Source organism: Fundulus heteroclitus, chromosome 18 (assembly GCF_011125445.2).
Source record: "Fundulus heteroclitus isolate FHET01 chromosome 18, MU-UCD_Fhet_4.1, whole genome shotgun sequence".
In the NCBI taxonomy this organism is placed as follows: Eukaryota; Metazoa; Chordata; class Actinopteri; order Cyprinodontiformes; family Fundulidae; genus Fundulus; species Fundulus heteroclitus.
In genome coordinates this window covers 28,998,257-29,018,018 of record NC_046378.1, presented here as the reverse complement: position 1 = coordinate 29,018,018, position 19,762 = coordinate 28,998,257, and the positions used below count along the sequence as shown (strand labels likewise).

At 39.9% G+C, this 19,762-nt stretch overlaps 1 protein-coding gene across 1 annotated transcript; it reads left to right on the top strand.

Annotated features, from left to right (window-relative positions):
* The first annotated feature begins 1,724 nt into the window (after positions 1 to 1,724).
* On the top strand, positions 1,725 to 18,879 carry dusp14 (dual specificity phosphatase 14). Its single transcript, XM_036149604.1, is given in 3 exon segments — positions 1,725 to 2,013; positions 17,377 to 17,818; positions 17,821 to 18,879. Coding segments are annotated over 2 exon segments (627 nt in total). The 5' UTR covers positions 1,725 to 2,013; positions 17,377 to 17,479; the 3' UTR covers positions 18,109 to 18,879.
* The last annotated feature ends 883 nt before the right edge of the window (positions 18,880 to 19,762 follow it).

Here is a 19,762-nt window from a genome sequence, read left to right as displayed (position 1 = left end):
CGAATCAATGTTAGTCCAAGGGCCACAAATGGTCCCTGGCCACACTTTGGACATGCCTGCTCTATTGTATCTCAGTAGGGAACTTCAGGTGTACCAGCAGCAAAGTGAAAGGCGAATGGAGTGATTAAAAGTGAAATTATATATAAATAAATAAATAAAATAAGAGAAAACATATAAAAACACTGTACAGTTATTAAAAATAGCATATTCAGATTAAAGAATATGGCTGAGTGGGGTAGATTTAAAAAAAAATGCATCAAATGTACATCTATATTAATGCACACACACACACACACACAAAAACAACAACACAGCAACAGACTATTAACACGAATGACAAATAGGACAAAAACAGCAGGAATGTAAACACCTGTAGAGACGGTCAGGAGCCAATAGCCAATGAGAGATGATCTTGTACAACGGTGGGAGGTAAATGCCAGAGCAAAATGGCGGTGAGGTGTCTGCTGTGAGGATTGTCATTATTGATACCAACACTGAGACATTAAATTCTGGGGTGAGTTTAAATGAGTGCAATACTACTCAAGACAGGCAGAATAGTCTTCTTATTCTCAGCAGCAAGGAGAGGGTGCAATAAAAGCAATAGAATTTTTTTTCAAGACAACAAACTGACGAGTTAAACTTGTTTATTAATTTTGGATGGGCCCTATTCAAATTTGCCACCACTTGAGAGCTACTTCAGTTTTTTTTTTTTTTTGGTTTTTTTTTACAAGACTAGAAACTGAAAGAATGATTGGTTGACGTGCTTATGTTCCTCATTTGGCCAGTAGCTGGAAGCAATTTAGCAGCATCCCGGTGAGGGGTGGATTTACCATTAGCCAAAACTAGGCAGTTGCCTAGGGCCCCCAAGTTCCTAAGGGCCCTAGGAGAGGACTGCTCCAGGTGAAGGACAGGATCAGACGGGTGCAGATTTACTTCCAACTACTATTTCATTCAAATGAAAAATGGAGAACAGATAAGCAGATCATGTGTTATCTACTAGAAAAAGGGACAAACATAAATGAGTGGAAAACAACACGAAAAAGTATAAGAGAGGGACAAAATGTAGAACAAATAATGTATGTCTATTATATTAAAATTCCTGTATCTGTATAATGGGTGTGTTTTATGTGTTGTCTTCACAATTCAGAGGGCCCCATGCCTTTCTTTGCCTAGGGCCCCAAATTTCCTAAAGCCGCCCCTGATCCCGGTGTCTGCAGAAAGATATATCATCTTGTGATTTTACATTTCCTGGTCATTTCAGTTGTATCTAGAGTCTGGAATGGTGGAAAATGCATCACACTGATGCAGAGCTTTCACAGTTTTGAATTTATAAAAGGCTATTGAAAGAATACACATTTTTGTTGACTTTAACTTCATCTGTTCCATCGATGGATAAATATTTTCAGCGGGTATGCAACTGGTTTTCCTTAACTGCACCAGAGAAACCCCCCTCCCCAGTTCTACATTGTCCTCGTATTTCATGTGACTAAATTGTAAATTTTGTAAAATATATGAAGATTGAACTTTGACAACAATAACAATCAACTGCCAAAGACCTAATAAATTAAAATTGATTTAAAGGACTGAGTAAAACTAACTAAACTGCTGCTAAACAGATGTTGATCTCTGAGGGCCTTCTTGCTCAGCTTTACCATTGAAAAGCCCGGAATCACGGTGGTGAGGCAGCATGCTCCTCCTCTTGCTCCGCCCCCTTGTGAGTGGCACTGATCACCCGTCATACCGGAGGCAGCGCTGCTCGGCACGCTCGTCTCCCTCAGACAGCGGACAGGTTCCTGGCGGATGTACCGATGGCTCCTCTCTCCGCTGACTTTCCCGTGATGCTGGCGCGTGTTTCGGCTTGTTGTCGCCGTCCTGCCGGCGGTGTGTCCGCTCAGACCGACTGACGGTGGATGTGTGACGGCGGCGATGCGCTCCGGCTGGTTCGGCTTATTGCTTCAGGCGTTGAAGGCGCTTTAAAAACACCTCCATCAGTGACCGAGTGAGAGCCGACTGGTAAGTTGAGTTTGGCGACTGACGCGGGCACTGTCTGCATCATGTTGGTCCGAGTTTAGCTTATTTAAAAAAAAAAAAAAAAAAAATATATATATATATATATATATATATATATATATATATATATATATATATATATATATATATATATATATATATAAGGTGTTAGTGCATGTTTTAGTATGGAAATAATTAGTAAAACTGAAAAAGTGCTGGAAAGGAAACGTTACCCTCATTTCAGTTTGATTTATTTTAACTTTTTATTTGTAGCGCTAACGTTGATTCCTTAAATTATTGCAGTTTAACTTAGAAGCGGGTGCACATCTCGCGTCATTGCCACGTGAACGAGCAGCGTGTGCGCAGAGGCGCTCCCCAATCACGGCCCAAGCCTTATTAATTAATAAACGTGGGTTTATTCAATTTAAAGTGCCTGTTCACGCAGTGGGGGGGAGGTACAAAACAAATATGAATAAAACATGAAGGAAAGCAACCCGATTTCTTTCATAGATTACTTTTTAAACAGTCAAATGTAACAAAGCGCTTGTTTAGAAGTTAAAACAAAGGAACAATCAGTAATGAAAGACTGCCAGCCTAAATTAATAGGCTGATCGTCTTGCTCAAACAGCTGCTATAATAAGATATACTTAAAATAATGTAGACCATTAATGAGGAAAAACCAGAGGTATTATACAATATATTTTAATATTCTTGAATTTTGCTTTTAATGCCCCCCAAACCATCCACCCTACAGAAAATATTAAAGAAATTGTAAGAAACGGCTAATGTATTACTTTTTTTATGTGTATAGAAATCTGGAAATTCTCACATAAAAAAAAAAGCTGAAAAGCCTTATAATTTTCCTTCATCTTTCCAAAACTCAATAATCTATGTTCATAACAGGGTAAGGTTTTCATGTAATGGACATAAATACCACTTTGCGTCTCATTTACATTACTTTCAACATCACTTATGGTTAATTAAAGAGTTTAATTGAAGACCAGATCCATTTATCTGTTTTCATGTCCGCTGCATTGATGGGCGATGCTTTAACTTGGCTCTAAAAGTGTCTCTGAGTGAAATATGCGACAGGAAAGACAAAAGCTCTGAACTCGCCATCTCACCGTAGCTGACATTTGCTTGTCTCCCTTTCTTTCCTCTGTTCTCAGTTTGTGCAACATTTAAGATGTCAGGTTGAGGCGTCCGTTTAATACATTCCAAAATGTTTCAATTAGCATTGAACTGGACTAGTCAGGTTTTAAAAAGGGGATTGTACGCAATATTTAGTGCTGAAATTAGATATTTACATCCTCTGTATAAAAAGACACGAACGGTATTTTTCTCACTGCCTGTCATGAAATCTTAATGAAGATAGAATGACCGGAACGGTGTCTGTTTGCTAAATACCAGGATAATTAAGGGAATCTTATACAGGGTTATTTTATAACTTTTTCAAAGTCATAAGTTTTTCTTAACAGTTTTTGAAAATGCAGAGGATGCCATGGGTTCGTAAGCTTCTGACACATTAATTCCCAGTATTTGAGTTAATTAGATGCACACTTTTAAATATATTTCAAGGCAACGCCTCAAGCAGGGTCTCATTCATCTTCAGGTATTTTTTCCCCCCCAGACATCTGAAGGTGCAACGTCTCTCTGTTCAAACAGCGTTCAGCTCAATCCATGTTCAGGAAGGAGACGGGTTTTGTTAACCCAGAGCTGAGCATGTATTTGGTGTGAAGTGTGTAGATCAACTAACCTGACTCTCGCCAGATGGGTGTAGTTCCACCGAGCTCGACCCGGCTCCACGCGTCCACCTGGAATCGCTGCCATTGGGAGGGATTTCCATACCACATAAAACGGACGAGCCGATCAGGATCGCCCGGGGCGGGATTTTCGCAGGCATGACGTATCAGAGAAGCGACTTTTTGGATTCAGACAACAATGGCGGCTCGCAGCGAGGAAGCAAGGATGACCGGACGTCCCCAAACCCCCATTTTGGATGAGCTGTACCCACTGAGCTATATTATACACTGGAGTGCTACACCGGCTGTTAGAACGAGTCGCTTTGAAGCCACCAGCCGCCATATTGGTACTCCCTATTTTCCCCCAGTAACTAGGGAATATGTGCGCTGCAGCATCGAATAACGAGGATTTTCTCATGTTCACAGGGGGCTTAAAACTTCTAAAATGTCAAATGCCATATACTTTTATGTTATGTTCTAAAACTATCAAGTAATGAGAAAGTCATGTGCTGAAATATTTTGCATTTTATCTATTTAAATATATATATATATAACATTTATAAATATATAAATAACAATATACAAAACATATATTTACATATGTGCATACATATATATATACATATATACATATACACTTGTATATATATACACATATATATATATATATATATATATATATATATATATATATATATATATATATATATATATATATATATATATATATATATATATATATATATATATATGTTTAATATGAATAACATCTAAACCTTATTACCTAGTAGTTGATAGTGTTAGTACATCCACTGTCTGTAGAATTACCTATGAAACGTTTTCACACAGCCAGAAAACTGCTTGTTGTTGCAACCAAATCCTGTGGGATTCTGTGAGAGTAGGGAGGAGCAAGATGGCGGCCAGTGACTTCAGTTTTTTGGCAAAATCAGCACTCCAGTGTATTATATAGCTCAGTGGCTGTACCCAGCAAAAGCTGTCCCTGGAAATGTCCCCGATTTCAGGCCGTAGTGATGGAGTAAAAAGCAACAGAAGGTATTTACCCGGTCCCTCCGCTGTCCCGACATAGTAGAAGAGCAGAGCCGAACGCACCTTCCCTGGTGTGTCGGTGGTGCAGATCGGACAAAACCAACCAACCACCCAACAGAGACTGCGCACGCCGCTTAGCAAAGTCCTGAGTTTTTATTAGAGAAATCTGCTCACCCGGTAACACTGATGCTATTAGTTCAACAGTGTTGTCCAATCTACTGAATAACAATTATTTAAAAGGACACCAGAGAACCCCTTTGAAGGCTTTTGTTAGTGGAAACAAGGTTTTCGGTTTAGACGTGAGTGGCTGACGTGGCACATCAGGAAAGATGACGGGCGCGTGGTTTATCCAATCATATGCTAGGAATTTTTGATAAGGCCCCTCCTTGTGAATTACACATCCAATTGAACGATCCCAGATGGATGTGTGGAGGTCTGCGGAACTACAATCATCTGGCGAGAGTCAGGTTATAGATCAACTCCTAAACAGAAGCAAAAGATCTCGTAAAGATGCTGAATCTGGTATTTCTGGTGATGCATTCTGAGGAAAAAGATGGAAGCTCGCAAGTCTGAGAACACCTTCCCAACTGTGAAGTGCGGAGGTGGCAATATCATGCCAAGACATCAGCCAAGACATTAAATTTTAGGTTCAAATGGGTCTTCTAAAGGGGCAATAGCAATATTCCTACCGTAATAATAGCTAGAAAGGGGTTTAAGGACAACATAGTCAATGTTTTGGAGCAGCAACAACAGAGCTGAAGAGGAATGAGCTGGCAGGTAACCAACAAACGTCCCTCCTTTACACCAGTTCTGTCAGGGGAAATGGCCAAAATTAAGGTTAACTGTTATGAGAAGCTTGTAGAAGGATATCAAAATCCAATAGTTTAAAAGCGATGCCAACAAATGTTAAATAAATGTATGCAAACTCTCGACTTTAGAGAAACTAATGAAAATATATCTCTTTATTCTGACATTAAATAAATAGAAATAACATAAAACAGGAAAAATCTGGTCTTGTTTAATGTAGTAAGAAGAAGCCTTTTTGAAATTTAAAAAAGGTATTGTATCTTATTATTTAAGGTATGTAAACATCTGTTCACAACTATTAAATTATACAAGAGGCATAAGTTGAATTTCATTTAAGTAATTAGCAGGTCATCATTGTGACTTGTTCATTTTTGGGATTACCAGCCTTTATAGCTTTTTAGCAGTAAAACCAGAAAGATCAACACAGAGATGACGCCACAGTCTGATGCAACAAAGGGGAAATTTTTAGAGTTGCATCAAAGCTTTTACTACCTGATGCCGTTTCTTTTTTAGGTTTTCCCAGCTGATTCTAGTTGGATTGGTTTGTACGCAAAACACAATCACCAGATAAAACACAACTCAAACATGTCATATTGTTCTGGACACTAGTCAAAAACAAAGTTATATTGATTTTGGAAATAAATTCAAAGTGTTTGCTGTTTAATTTGATAAAACCACAGGATTAAGAATGTTTTTTTTATGTATCTGGTAGGGGTGGGCATTTATCGTATTGTGAAAAAATTCTCATCATGATAAAAATGTGTCTTTATCATGACAATAATAAACTCCTATTAGTGATGGCTGAAAACCCCAGAAGCTGTCAATATTGTCAGTATTGTAATTTTTACTATTTTGCACTCTTGGTTCCTTGAGAGCAGTAATAAATATCAGTAAATAAAAAAATCTAATCAATTGTAGTTACTGTTTAATGGTGAAAATCACTATGTTTTGTAGTTAATGTCCTGATTAAGCCTATTTTGATTTTTGTATGTTATGTGTTGTATTATTATGTATATTTTTTTAAGCACATCATTTGTGTTTATGGGGCTACAATTAATGTGACATGCAGTCACAGCCATACATTGACTTAAAAAAAAGACTGCAAGAAGCTGTAAATAGTCTTTTATCATTATCACAATAATATCACAATGTATCGGGGTGAAATTTAAAGTCTGTGTCACCCACCCCTAGTATCTGGTAAGAATAAAAATACAAACAAGTAAAATAAAATTCAACAAGATCAAATGAAAATAGATTCCCAAAAATCAATGTGCGAGGAAATGAAAGCACAAATAAACACTTCTGCCTTAGCAGAGGTTTTGTTTAATGCTAAAAATAAGAATGAACATAACTGTTTAGCAAACGGATCAAATGACATATTACCATTAAACACCAGCCCCAAATGTTTATTGTTAGCTTTAATGTATGCAGAACATGAACCTGGATTTCAAACAACAAGCTACAAAGAGCACACATGATAACCACAGGTTTTTACTGGTTGTCATGCAAAATTATCTGACAAGCAGAAATGTATGCATTTTGGTGTGCAGAGCTGCAACCTTGTAATACATTGAGTTTTAAAAGTAATGAAAAGCTTGGCATCTTCAGCAGTGATAGCAGTTGTTACTGAATGATCTAAAAAGATAATTTAAAGGGTTACTCACCCCTAAATCAACCTTTTTTTGCCAATAAAATGTTAACATGGTTGTCTTATAGTACTGTCTACATGTCCTGGTCATTATTTTTGAAATATTAGTGCGTGTTTGTTGAAATCCTGCTTTTGTGTCTAAAATCGTCACCGTTTAACCGTCTTGCATTGAATTGCGAATTTGTATTGCTTTGGGTTGCTATGACGTAATTTAGAGCACTGTTAGACTTTTCAAACCCTCTAGCAGCTTTTTTCATTTAAAAAAAAAAAGCAACTAGAAACAAATCTACCAACTTTTTATGTGTTCTTGGCAAATTTACAGGAAAGCAACCAATCGTTCTGCCGTTAGTGTTTTGAGGGGAAGGGGGCTGGTGTGAGACCACAGTGAATTTGCTTTTAGGTTGGACATTTGATATTCACGTTCCACGAAGCCAGTGATCCCGCCTGGATTAGAAAGCGGGATATAATTATAATATATACCTGGACTGATCCGGTCCTCCATTGTCTCTGAAGCATTGGGTTCGGGCTTCACTGAGTCAGCAGCTTGTGGTTCACACTGAAAATGCTCAGCCCCGCTGGGCTCCACAAGCCTCCCTCAACCTCAGAGGAGAGGTTTAAAGAAATCCTCCACCTCAAAAGACCGAACCGTGGCGTAACTACCAGCATAACGCTGCTCACTCTCCATGATTTAATATAGCAAATGAAGCTTGTGGCTGTCTGGGGGCAGATTGTGTTTTTACATGGGGGTGAGTTACACGTTAAAGAAAGCATAAAATCACAACTAAAACAGGGCCAAGAACTGAACTCCGTTAAACTCCCCGATTAAGTTTAAATTTGACAATATTTGTGCGTGATATTGAAATCTAAATGGAGTGTTTGGGATAGCAATATTTGCTGGCTAAGATACTCTGCTATGTCAACATCCTTTTTATGCCTATAGAGTATACAGGCTGTTGGATTAAATCTCATGGCAGCAAATGCCCACATTTGACACAATTTACAATGTCCAAAATGCTACAGACTATAGTCTTTAGCAGATGAGAAATGGTAAATGGCTTGTATTGTATTGCTTTAACTAGTCTGACGACCCCAAAGCGCTCTACACTACAATCAGTCATTCACCCATTCACACCCTGACGGTGGTGAGCTATGTTAGGAGCCACAGCTGCCCTGGGGCAGACTGACAGAGGCGAGCCTGCCATAGATCGGCGCCACCGGGCCCTCTGACCACCGCCAGCAGGCAGTTCGGGTGAAGTGTCTTGCCCAGAGACACAACGACTGAGATGGTCGTGGGATCGAACCGGCAACCTGCCAGTTTCAGTAGAACTCTAATTACCTCTTGTGCCACTGCCACAAGAAAGACAGCAGTTAAGGAAAACGTGGATTAATCACAATGGATATAGTGTTTACAGTAAAATTGACGCGATCAAGAACAAAAGATGTTAGTGAGTAAAGTTTTTCAGATTTGTGTCAAGAGCAAGTTGTATAAAGTATTGAATTTTTACTAATTTTATGTATTTATTTTTATTTTCTTCATGACATTTCCATACAAGGTTAAGGAAAATAAGTTCCAAAAAAAGTAAAAAAACAAAGCCTCCTCCAACCTTAAACAGAGGAGGAGGCCTTAGGTTCCAATTTTAAAAAACTTACAATACAGCTATAGGATTAATTCCAGCCAATCATCACCTTAACTCATATGGGTGATCAAAACATCGTTCCTTTAAGCCAGGCCAATAACAACCCTAACGACTCCTCGTTACAGAGGAGTGGACCAGTTTCAGTTCAATCTGCTGGCTTAATGTCTTCAACGACCGCCCATTACTAAGGGGTGGACCTGTTTCTGTTGAATTTGCATGTTATCTAAGCCATTACAAGGCCTTTGTTTGGGCAATGGTATAAAGCTTGGTACTCATCATTACTCTAGACCTTTTGAATTGAGAAAGCTTCCTGGAGAGGAAGCGAAACGTCTTCAACTACGGAAAACAAGTCCAGTTGCTTTGTTTTTTACTTTTTTTTGGAATGACCATGACCTGGATGACTGAGAATCTTCACTAGCAAGGAAAATAAACTGTTATTGAAATCCTCCACGTGTTTCTGAACCATGTCTCGCGTTAATCCCCACCAGCTTCCAGACTCCACTCAGCTTGAATAGATTGCTTTCTACTGAGAGACGACGCCGGCAGTGGCAGCCTTCCTCACTTGTTTCAGTCTTTTCACTCATTTCGTCTAGCGGGGGTGGAGCTCTGTCTTTTCAGCTCCGATCCAGTGTTTGTGGGAGCGAGGTCCGACCCGTCGCTCTACTTTTCCAGCAGGTGGTTCATGTTTCCATTTTGTGTTAATGGAGGGGGAACCGGACCCCTGTGGTATCCTACCAGCGTGGGAACGGCAAGAGGAGATTTGTGATCTGTGACCACTTGTTGACAGATCCCCAGAATACATTGAATTTTTCTCGTGTTTGAGTCATTTCTGGACGACGAATTAACCCGTCTGCTCGGATCCTGTGACCGGCGATGAACCTCACTGCAGTTTGAGTCCGGCGCTCATTTGATTGTCATTGAGCTGCAGTTTCTCCAACGCACGGTAGACTTTTTCCGTGGCGACAGCTTGTGCATAATTCTCCCTCCTCCGCTCTGTGCAGCTTCACTCCTGCCCAGGCAGGGGTATAAATAACTACATGGATAGAGCAAATCTCAGCAAAAGCCCAGCACTGTGGTACATCAGCACTTTGGTGAGGGCCCGTCTGGGATTATTTGTTCCCTTATCGTCTTTACCCCTGCTGATGTTGGGTGAGTTGCACTAGCAGCCAAGTTTTTATCTCTCTTTTCTTTTGGCAAACTGGTGCATCAGCTGTGAATTACAGGTACAGACTCTCTACAGATTGTTTTTTGTACTTTAGCAAGATAAACATGCTTTTTAATATAGCATTAATCCTATGTTAATGCTATAAGGTTATAGCATTAACGTAGGGTTAATGTGTGGAAGGCTAACAAAGGAACTGTGGGAGTTATTAAGACAGAAGTTTCATGATGTGTGGGTTGGGTGGAGTACCAAAGTACAGAGAGGAATTTTGGGAGGAAGATGACAGCATATGGAGAACAGGATGTGAAACAGAGGCAGAAAAACTGGCATGAAAACCGGAGAGTATAACGAGCCATCGGGCAGTGCAACAGAAGGATCCAGTGGGGAACAACGACACCTGGTATGTTTATCAGTAGAGGACGAAGAGCAGCTGAGGTAGATGGAGGAAGACTGGGGAAGAGAGACTAATCAACCAACAACAAAGGAACCTTAGAGTTCCTGGAAAGACCGGATCTGTAGACGGAGCAGCCCTAGAAGGTGGTAGTGCAGGAACCACGGAGGGTGGCACTGGCAAAAGAGGTCTTGAGGCCAGAGGTGGCAAAGCGCTGCGAAATCCCAAGAAGAACTTTGTCTGTAGATCAACCCGGAGGAATCGGGAGTTGGGACCCTTGACAGACTCCAGTCGTCTGTGGCGAGAGAGTGAGTTTGTGAGAGGAAAGGTGGAGAGGTCAACTGGGACTTCCTGAACAGGTGTGGAAGTGTTGGTCGGACCTTCTGGGACCTAAATGGAGGTGGCCTGATGTAGGCGCCATCCGTAGTGTTGGAGGAGGTTGGAACTGGGCTGCAGGAGACATGGTTGCCATCGCTGTGTTCACCGGGACCCAGGAGTGTAGATCTCAGCCAAAGCTCTCTTAGCTGTAGTCTAAATAGCCTTTAATTTAAGGTCACAGCAAGGGAAAAGAATTGCCTACTCCTCCAGCCAGCTCTTTAATAGACTGGCCATGGCTAAACATCCCCATGGTAATCTGGGGGTGCCAAAGAGCTGCTGGTAAACATCAGTGATAATCCTGAAGATTAACAAACTCCTGTCTACTTCTGTCATTATTGCGCAATAATGACCCTTCTGTCATTATTGCGTTGGTTGGGTGAAGGAAGAACAAAAGCGTAGACAGGAACCTGGGAGTAACATGTTGAGTAAAGAATTCAATGAAAATTAAGATAAAACCTTCAACACAGCACAAAGAGAACAGGATGTGGAACACGGACGGTGTCTTTCCCCCAATGTAGAAAAGTGGCAAACAGTGAGCTTAAAGGAGCATGGCATAAGTTACAGGATTTTTTTTAGATGTCTGCCCCCCTCTGGCGACAAGTTGAAATGACACCAGTGTTGTGCACGTGCATGGGAGAAGAGGAAAAGCATCTGCCGCTGCGACTGTGCAGGTCTTTAGTTTAGAGGCGTGATGTCTTCTGAGGTAAGAAAGCTAGAAATATTGAAGTTAGCCCGTTGTTCTCAAAGTAGCCAAACGAACGAGAGCACAGCGAATCACAACCACGCACAGGCCGAGGTTTCAGCCCGAATCAGTCTCTCATGAACTGAATAATCCAGCCTATAGAGACTATGTGGTAAATAGAGGTGGACTCAAGTTACATGTCGGGCCATTGTAAGGTCATGTATGGGAAAGAAAATAAATAATATATAACTTTCAAACTTGCGCTATGCACCTTTTTAAATATGGAGGGAAGGGTGGAAAAAGACATTTGAAACCGGTGTGTTAATGATGTGCAGCTAAAGCGGAAGGTAATGAAGAGACTAATTGAAATCAATGAAATCTTAAAATTTCTTTTTTTTTCAATCTACACTTTTACTTTAAATGTAATCATTTAAAGTAAAAGTGTATCATTGTGAGTTTGTATTGATGCCTGCATTACCTATTTCTAACCAGGGACTGAAGACACTCATACAGTTGATAGGATCTGCAGAATGTCGATTTTTTTTTTCTTTTTTATTCTTTTTATAAGTATCATTATTTTATCTAACAGAAGAATTGGTATTTTGCTAGGAGTGGTTATAAAACTTATGATTACTTCATAGCGGTTTATGTTTGCTCTTTCCTAAGTGACACAATAAAAATGACTAAGTCTAAAAAAGTAGAGAAATCTCTCAAGATCTCATTCCTTTAAGTAAATCTGAGTATTACTTTTGTATAAACCAATTATGTCTTTAAAGTTATAAATATACTAAATCCAAGTAAAAGCATTCAGTATCAGTGAATTAAAGTGTCAATGATAAAGCGTAAGCAGTACATTTCTGTATGAGTGAAGGTATTGTGCGCTTGGTGCTGTGAGGCTTCCTGATGTGGTCCGCTTTGCTGTTAGAAACTCTGTTTTTGTTGCCTCATCACTAGTTGGTGTCGACGACGGTGAATCTGAACTGCAGGGGCAGCACTTAGAAGCCGTTGTGACTGAGCATTGGTTGTCGGCTGCCTGAGCAGGCATCCAGGACGGTGTTATTTCAGCCTCTTTTCTTCCTGAAAACAGCTCAGACTGTGCTGAGATGGCAAAGCTGTGATCAATAAAAAAGTTTGTTAGTTTTTTAACTCCTGGAAGGTGAAGAAGAAGCAACATAAATTGGGCCTTTGGGAGAGCAGGGCTGTTATCACATTGCTTTTTTTCTCTCCAAAAAAGCAGATTATAGGGAATGAAACCATAGTTATATTTATATTTGACTTATTTTCTCGTAGATATTTTGAGCTGTATGACTTTTTTCTTTTAGAAAGCAAAACAATTTAGTCAATTCCTGTTTTATATGCATACTAATTTAACTCCCACACTTTTCTAAAACTAAATTCATATCTTCTAGGTTCCTTTTTGTCAAAAGTCTCATTTTGTTTTTGTCCGCTGTATCTGGAAACTAGGGTCTGCCAGGACTCCATAAACAATTGCATGCAGCTCAAATTTCAGATTTTCTTGATTCAAAAGGCAAGGCAAGGCAAGGCAAATTTATTTATATAGCACAATTCAGTACAGGGACAATGCAAAGTGCTTTACATGATTAAAATATAGCAAATTAAAACAGAATAAAAGCAAGTAGGAATAAAATGTAGATAGAAATTAGAACAAAAAAGTGGTGATTCAGTTAACTAGAACAGTTGAAGGCAATCCTGAACAAATGGGTTTTTAATCTTGATTTAAAGGAACTCAGGCTTTCCGCACCTTTACAATTTTCTGGAAGTTTGTTCCAGATAAGTGGAGCATAGGAACTAAATGCAAAAGAGCAACAGCTAAAGAAAACTGCAAGTCAGATGCCACACAAAAGCACAAAGGACAAAAATAATGCTTGTCTTTTAATAGTGAAGGTTTATGGTGGATTTCCGATCACTAGTTTTGTGAAGCTTTGACCCCTCGACATGGATTTTAACCAAGTCCCGAAGTCCCACTCTTTTCAAAAGTAGCAGACTGATTTGGCCTGTGCCAACAATTTTAAGTTTCTACAAGCCTGTGTCAATAATATAGAATCTCTAGAAGCTTTTTTACACATTTTTTTCTTGATTTAATTAAGTACTTAATTTATCTTGAATACTGCCGTGTTTCCTTCACTCTGTAACAGCTTCATTACTGAAAAGTTCTTATGTCAACCCGACCTAGTAGCGCTTAGGTATGGATCCTTCACTGATTAGAAAACAATGAAGGTTTTTTTGTCTCATGCATAAAAGAGTCCTATTCTGGTCAGCAGGGCATTTCTCAGTGCATCTCTTTTTCAAGAAATACGGTAGAAGGATTTATCTCTCTGAGATGACAAGTACACAAAAACTGCATTGATATCATGATGGAAAACTACATTTTTGTTCCTCTCTTCTCCAGTTAGGGAGAATTTTATTTATACACTGCCAGTTCACAAAAATAAGCGTCATCTCAAACCACTTTTGAAAAGACAAATCTGATTTATCTATATTTAATTCAGTCCAAAAATCTAGTCAGATTCAAATTCAGGAACATTCCTTCCAACTCAACAATAGTATTAAAACTATTCCCCTGCGGTAATTTTATCATGCCGACAGATAAAAGGTTTTCTATTTAAAGAAACGGTTGATTGCTCTCAATTTCTGACTTTGCAGCAATCCCTCCTCCTGATCAGTCATGTGGCATCAGTGAACAGTTGGCACAGGGAAACATTATTGTGTGCTATTGAGTTTTAGTGAAAACTCCAATAATGGTATAAAATAGGATGCATATGTGTTGGGTTTTTGGATTCATAGCATCAAATCAGGATGAAGATGGTTTTAGTTCAGTCGCTCCAAAGCTGGAGTCTTGGATTGCCAAGTGTGGGATCTTGGAATCATGTCCAGTCAGTGCATGAGTGCATGGCGGATTGGAAAAAAGCTTCTTTTTATATTTAAATGAAAACTGTACTAACAAAAGATTTAGATCAATGAGGTGCCTTGAAAAGGTATTCACACATCTTCACCTTTTTTGTCACACTGCAACAGATTAGTTGGCGAGCACCTGTGGGCATCAATTTTCAAATCTTGCCAGAGGCTCTCGATTGGACTTAGGTCATGACTTTGACTAGGGCCTTCTAAAGCATAATCATGCTTTGACGTAGCTCTGGTTGTTTTTTTAGTGATATTGTCCTGGATGAATGTGAAACTTTGCACCGGTCTCAAGCCTTTTTCCAGTTTTAGCCAGTATTTAACTCCATCCATCATCCATATTCAACTCCAACCAGCTTCTCTCTCTCTGTTTTTGACTGGTGTGTTTGACCCTAACCTCACCAGAGCAGGTTCTTCCAATTTGCTGTGTCCCTACGTTGCTTTTGGGAAACGTAGGGGTGTTATTATAGGCTTCTTCCAACAAGGACCTTTTTCTTCCTAAACTGTCATAAAAACCACATTTGTGGAGTGCAACTCCTCCAGAGTTCCCTTGGGCCTCTTGGCTGCTTTTTTAAAAACTCTTCTTGCCTGGCCTGTTGCTTTAGGTGTTCAGCCACGTGAAGAAGAAAAAAAAGAAATTGAAAACCACGTATCATTTTCCTTCCACCTTACAGATATACACCTTTCTGTATTGGTTTGTTACATTAAATGCAATAAAGTTTCTGGTGTTTATAAAAGGAGGTTGAGACAGTTTTTGTCATCATTATACCGTTGTTTATTTGAATTGCTGGTAATGTTAGTTTGCCTAACCAAATGTTAGGGTAGCAAGTCTCCACCAAGTCAATTTGTGGGTCAAGAGCTGAAAACACTGGCAAATATTAATAAAAAATTGTTGAATGAACAAACAATCCTGACCGCAGTTGAAGAAAATACAGAGGCAAATTAAATATTATTATATTAAATGCTTGTTAAAGCTGGCAAATGGCATAAATTTAGCTGTCCTTTCTCCAACAATAAATAAAAATAAAACTCAAGATTATAAATATTGTCAAATTGTGCCCTAAAACCGTAATGTATAAATAAAAACGGGCATCACGTCAACAGTGGCCATGAAGACGAGGTGTAATTTGTATGTGGGAGCCATGGGTGGATGAACATGAGATGAGGTGAGGTTTTTTCTCCCCCTCAGGGCTCCTCCAGTCACGTGGCAGGAGGAGACGCGACTTGGCCTGCAGCTCTGAGGCCGTTCCACCTGAATGCTGAAACGGCGGAGAGAGTGAGAGAAACCGGTCCTTGAGTCTGAGACATGAACACTAAGTATCCCTGAAAACCCTTTAATCACAAATATACATATACATTGTTGTGGAAGGGTTGGTCATAGCCTTGCAGTGTCTTTTTGAACGGATTTATATTAAAATAACTCTCAGGAAAATATTTTTGAAGCACAGTCCTCTTAAAGGCGTATGCATTTTTCTTTTAGCAGTGTTTACAAACTGTTGAGATTTCACTCATCCTCAAGGTGCTTGTAGCACCATGCATGGGTACACTGATGTGCTTTATAGGGAAATAAACAAAGGTAAAAAAAAAAAAGATCAACTCAGTTGTAAAACAAATGCATTAAAAATATTGATTTGAAAAAATAAGAAATAAAAACCTAAAATGCAACTTAGAGAACTAATTGCGCCCCCTTTGAGGAAGAAAACATTCTTTCACTGGCCTCTCCATCCCAACAAAATGGGTCAAAAAATTTAACTTTTATCATTTGTATTAATGCGTTAAAGCTGTCGTTCTGAAGATTCAACCAGAATCCTTTTTAAAATTTATAACGTGTATATATGGGTTAATTTATAGAATATTATAACGGTTTCTAACAACTGGCACGTTTCAAAACACTTTTTTAACTAGATAATATTTACAACAATATAAATGGCTTTTAGCACGACTTGTACCTGCAGTCAACTTTTAACTAGCTATGAATCTCATATGGCAAAAATCATATCAAGCCTTTAATATTAAAGATAAACTTCAGGTACATATATTTGTACTTTTTTTAGCAGTTTATTAATAGTATTCATCATACTAGTACTGACCACTGTGTTTTTTGACAATTTTTCAGAAATGATCTTGTTGATATCCTGCTTGATATGTTTGTAACCTTGTAATGCTGAAGGAAAATAACGTATATATATCAAAAGGATCTCCCTCATAATTCTTAAACTAAGCCAATAGTAAAAATGTTGGTAACCCTAACTGACCCGGTGAAGAAAAAAAGGTTGTGTAGTGCATGTAAACATCTACTTTCAACATACCTGGTGACTAAATGCCTGTGGTCATTAGACATGACATGAACACAGTCCCTCAGTTATTGTGCCTCACCATGTGCTATAATCTTAGCACATTACTTTTTGTTTCTACATTCTATCCCTACTTGCTTTTATTCTATTTTATTTTTCTATATCTTAATCATGTAAACACTTTGCATTGTCTCTGTACCTCTGTACTGAATTGTGCTATATAAATAAATTTGCCTTGCCTTGCCTTGCCTTGGAAATAAAGTGTCACAAGAATGGAGCCTTGAGGAACTCCACATGTAATGTTTGTCTGCTCCGATTTATAATTGCCATACAAAGTGTCCAGCTAAGATGAAGTTATGCCAAGGTGGAAATTTAAGACGTATCGCCATTAAGAGAGTCATGTACTTTAAAATGGAGTAGGGCTTTCTTATTGCTGTGATGCATTCAAAAGCCTGAAAAGCGATGCAGAGATTATTTTTCAATGATCTTTGCCAAAAAGGCCAGGATGTGTTTGTGATCATTTATTATTGGGGTGTCCAGAAGGAAAGACTTTTATTCTGTGCAGTTTTCAGAGCCTGTTGAAAATGACTTCCGTCTATGACAAAACGGAAAAACTTTAATTTGGAAGACTAGTAAAATTGGGTTTTCGTGTCTTTCAGGAGCTGTCTGGTGGGCCCTACTGTGCTATGATTCTGAGAACCTGAGATTTCTTCCCTGTTTGAGAGCTTTTACGTCCCGTCCTGAATCCTGCTTGATTCCTCGATGGGTTCCCGCAGCCAGAGCTTTTTCCACCACCACCACCATCGCACCTCCATGGTGCCGGCCACAGTGCCGAGGCTGCTGCAGGAGAGCGGGAGTCTGCTGGGGGGCATCGCTCAGATCACCCCGAACCTCTTCCTCAGCAGAGGGAACGTGGCGTCCAACCGCAGCCTGCTGCTCTCCAAAGGCATCACCTGCGTGGTCAACGCCACCATCGAGCTGCCCAACTTCAACTGGCCCCACATGGAGTACGTGAAGGTCCCCCTGGCGGACATGCCCCACTCCCCCATCTCCTTGTACTTCGACAGCGTGGCCGACAAGATCCACAGCGTGGGGCGCAAACGCGAGGGGCGGTGCTGGTGCACTGCGCGGCCGGGGTGAGCCGCTCGGCCTCGCTGTGCCTGGCGTACCTCATGAAGTACCACCGCGTGTCTTTGGCCGAAGCCCATGCTTGGGTCAAGGCCCGCCGTCCCGTCATCAGGCCCAACGGCGGCTTCTGGCGCCAGCTGATCGAGTACGAGAGGAAGCTGTTCGGCAGGAACTCTGTTAAGATGGTGCAGACGCCCTACGGGATCATACCTGATGTTTACGAGAGGGACCGCAGGACCCTCGCTCCCTACTGGGGCCTGTGAGCATCTGCGCTGACTGTCCTACGTCTACAGTGAGAGACCCCCCCCCTGGACTCCAAGTTCAGGCCTGTTCTTGTCAGGTTAAGTGAGATGCGTGACTGTAGATGTGTCTGAAGCGTATTTACTGAAAAAAAAAAATGAAACAGAGGAAAATTTAACCAAACGCTGTTTGTTGATGGTGCTGCTGTTTTAGTCTTTAAGTTGGAAGCAAAGCGACTTAAAGCCCAGAATCTGTCAAACCAGATGATCTGAGGATAACGTAGATGTACTGAACTTAAAACCCAGCGCTCGGAAGATGGTTCAGTGGTCTATTTCCTGGTGTGTTTTCCCGCCTCCAGAGGAGACGAGCGATCTGAGGGGGTGTTTAATGTGCTTGAGCCTCTGCAGCGCTGACAGTGATGTCCTTTTTCTGACGACGTGGTGTCATGTGGTGATATTGTGTCAGTTTCCCAGTAATATTTAATGTGAAGGGCAGCAGCATGCTCTGAATTTATGGTAGCATTAAAGAAAAGTCTGCAGAAAAACAACACATAGACAAACTATTTTATTGCAATGTACCGATGGGGGCGGGCTTTATGGTGCACTTTATCAGAATATTCAAAGATGTTAAATCTAGCTTTTTTTTGAAGGAGAAATTTCAAAACATGTAAGCTAGACGTTAAGGTTTAGTGAAAGCTCCTGTGTAACACAGGGTTGACCTTTCCATCGTGTGACCACACTATGTTATTGTAGTGCTACTTGATGCTGTAATAAAGAGAATATCTGCTGCTTTAATGGGGTGATATCTATGTGTTGAATGTTTCTAAACTAAAGGATCTGGGTCTACGTCCGTCTGTGTTTTTAGATTAAAGTGATAGAGGTGTAAAAAAAAAAAAAATCCCGTTTCTGCAGACAGACGATGAGTGAATCCTACTCTAAAAAACATGTAAGAAGCTTTCTACGTATAATAAAACATTTATCCTGTGCAAATTAACTGAAAGACAAACTCATCTGTTAGAGGCAGATAGCTAATTTGACATTATTTAATATTTTCTAAACTTTGTGTTAAGTATCCTGTACAATTTGAGTGAAAAGAAAGTAAAGAATACAATGCTGGATTAATTTGGTTGCATAAGTCTGCACACCCTTAAATTAATACTTTACTGAAGCACCCTCTGATTCACTTTCTGTTCTATTGGACCTAATTCATCTGAAACAGAGTTCAAACATGCTACTTGGATTTTCCTGACGCCAATGCCACAGTTTGCAGAAAGGTTACATAAGATCAAAATCGTGTCATATTACGAAGTATCAGCCATGAGAAAGAAAGGGGAAAAAAACATACACATGTCACAACAGTGAAGCTTGTTATCAATGATTGAACGGGACGACAGTGACTTTACTAAATTTCTCCGAAATTATGGAAAAGACAGGAAGGAGCTGCTGCCGAAAGAGCTGCAGGCGTCAGGTGCTGTTTTTTTGTTTTACTATAAGGATTAGGGATGGAAAATACAAGCCTTCCCTTCCAAAGAAAACATCAAGACCTAGTTATTCATCTGCCTAGATAAAAGCCCTAAATTGGAAGAATCTGACTGGATGAAGGTCACAAAAAGCGTTGAATTACCAGAGAGAATCTTCAACTAAATAGAGACCAGTTTAAAGTCACGTGGTCGGCAAA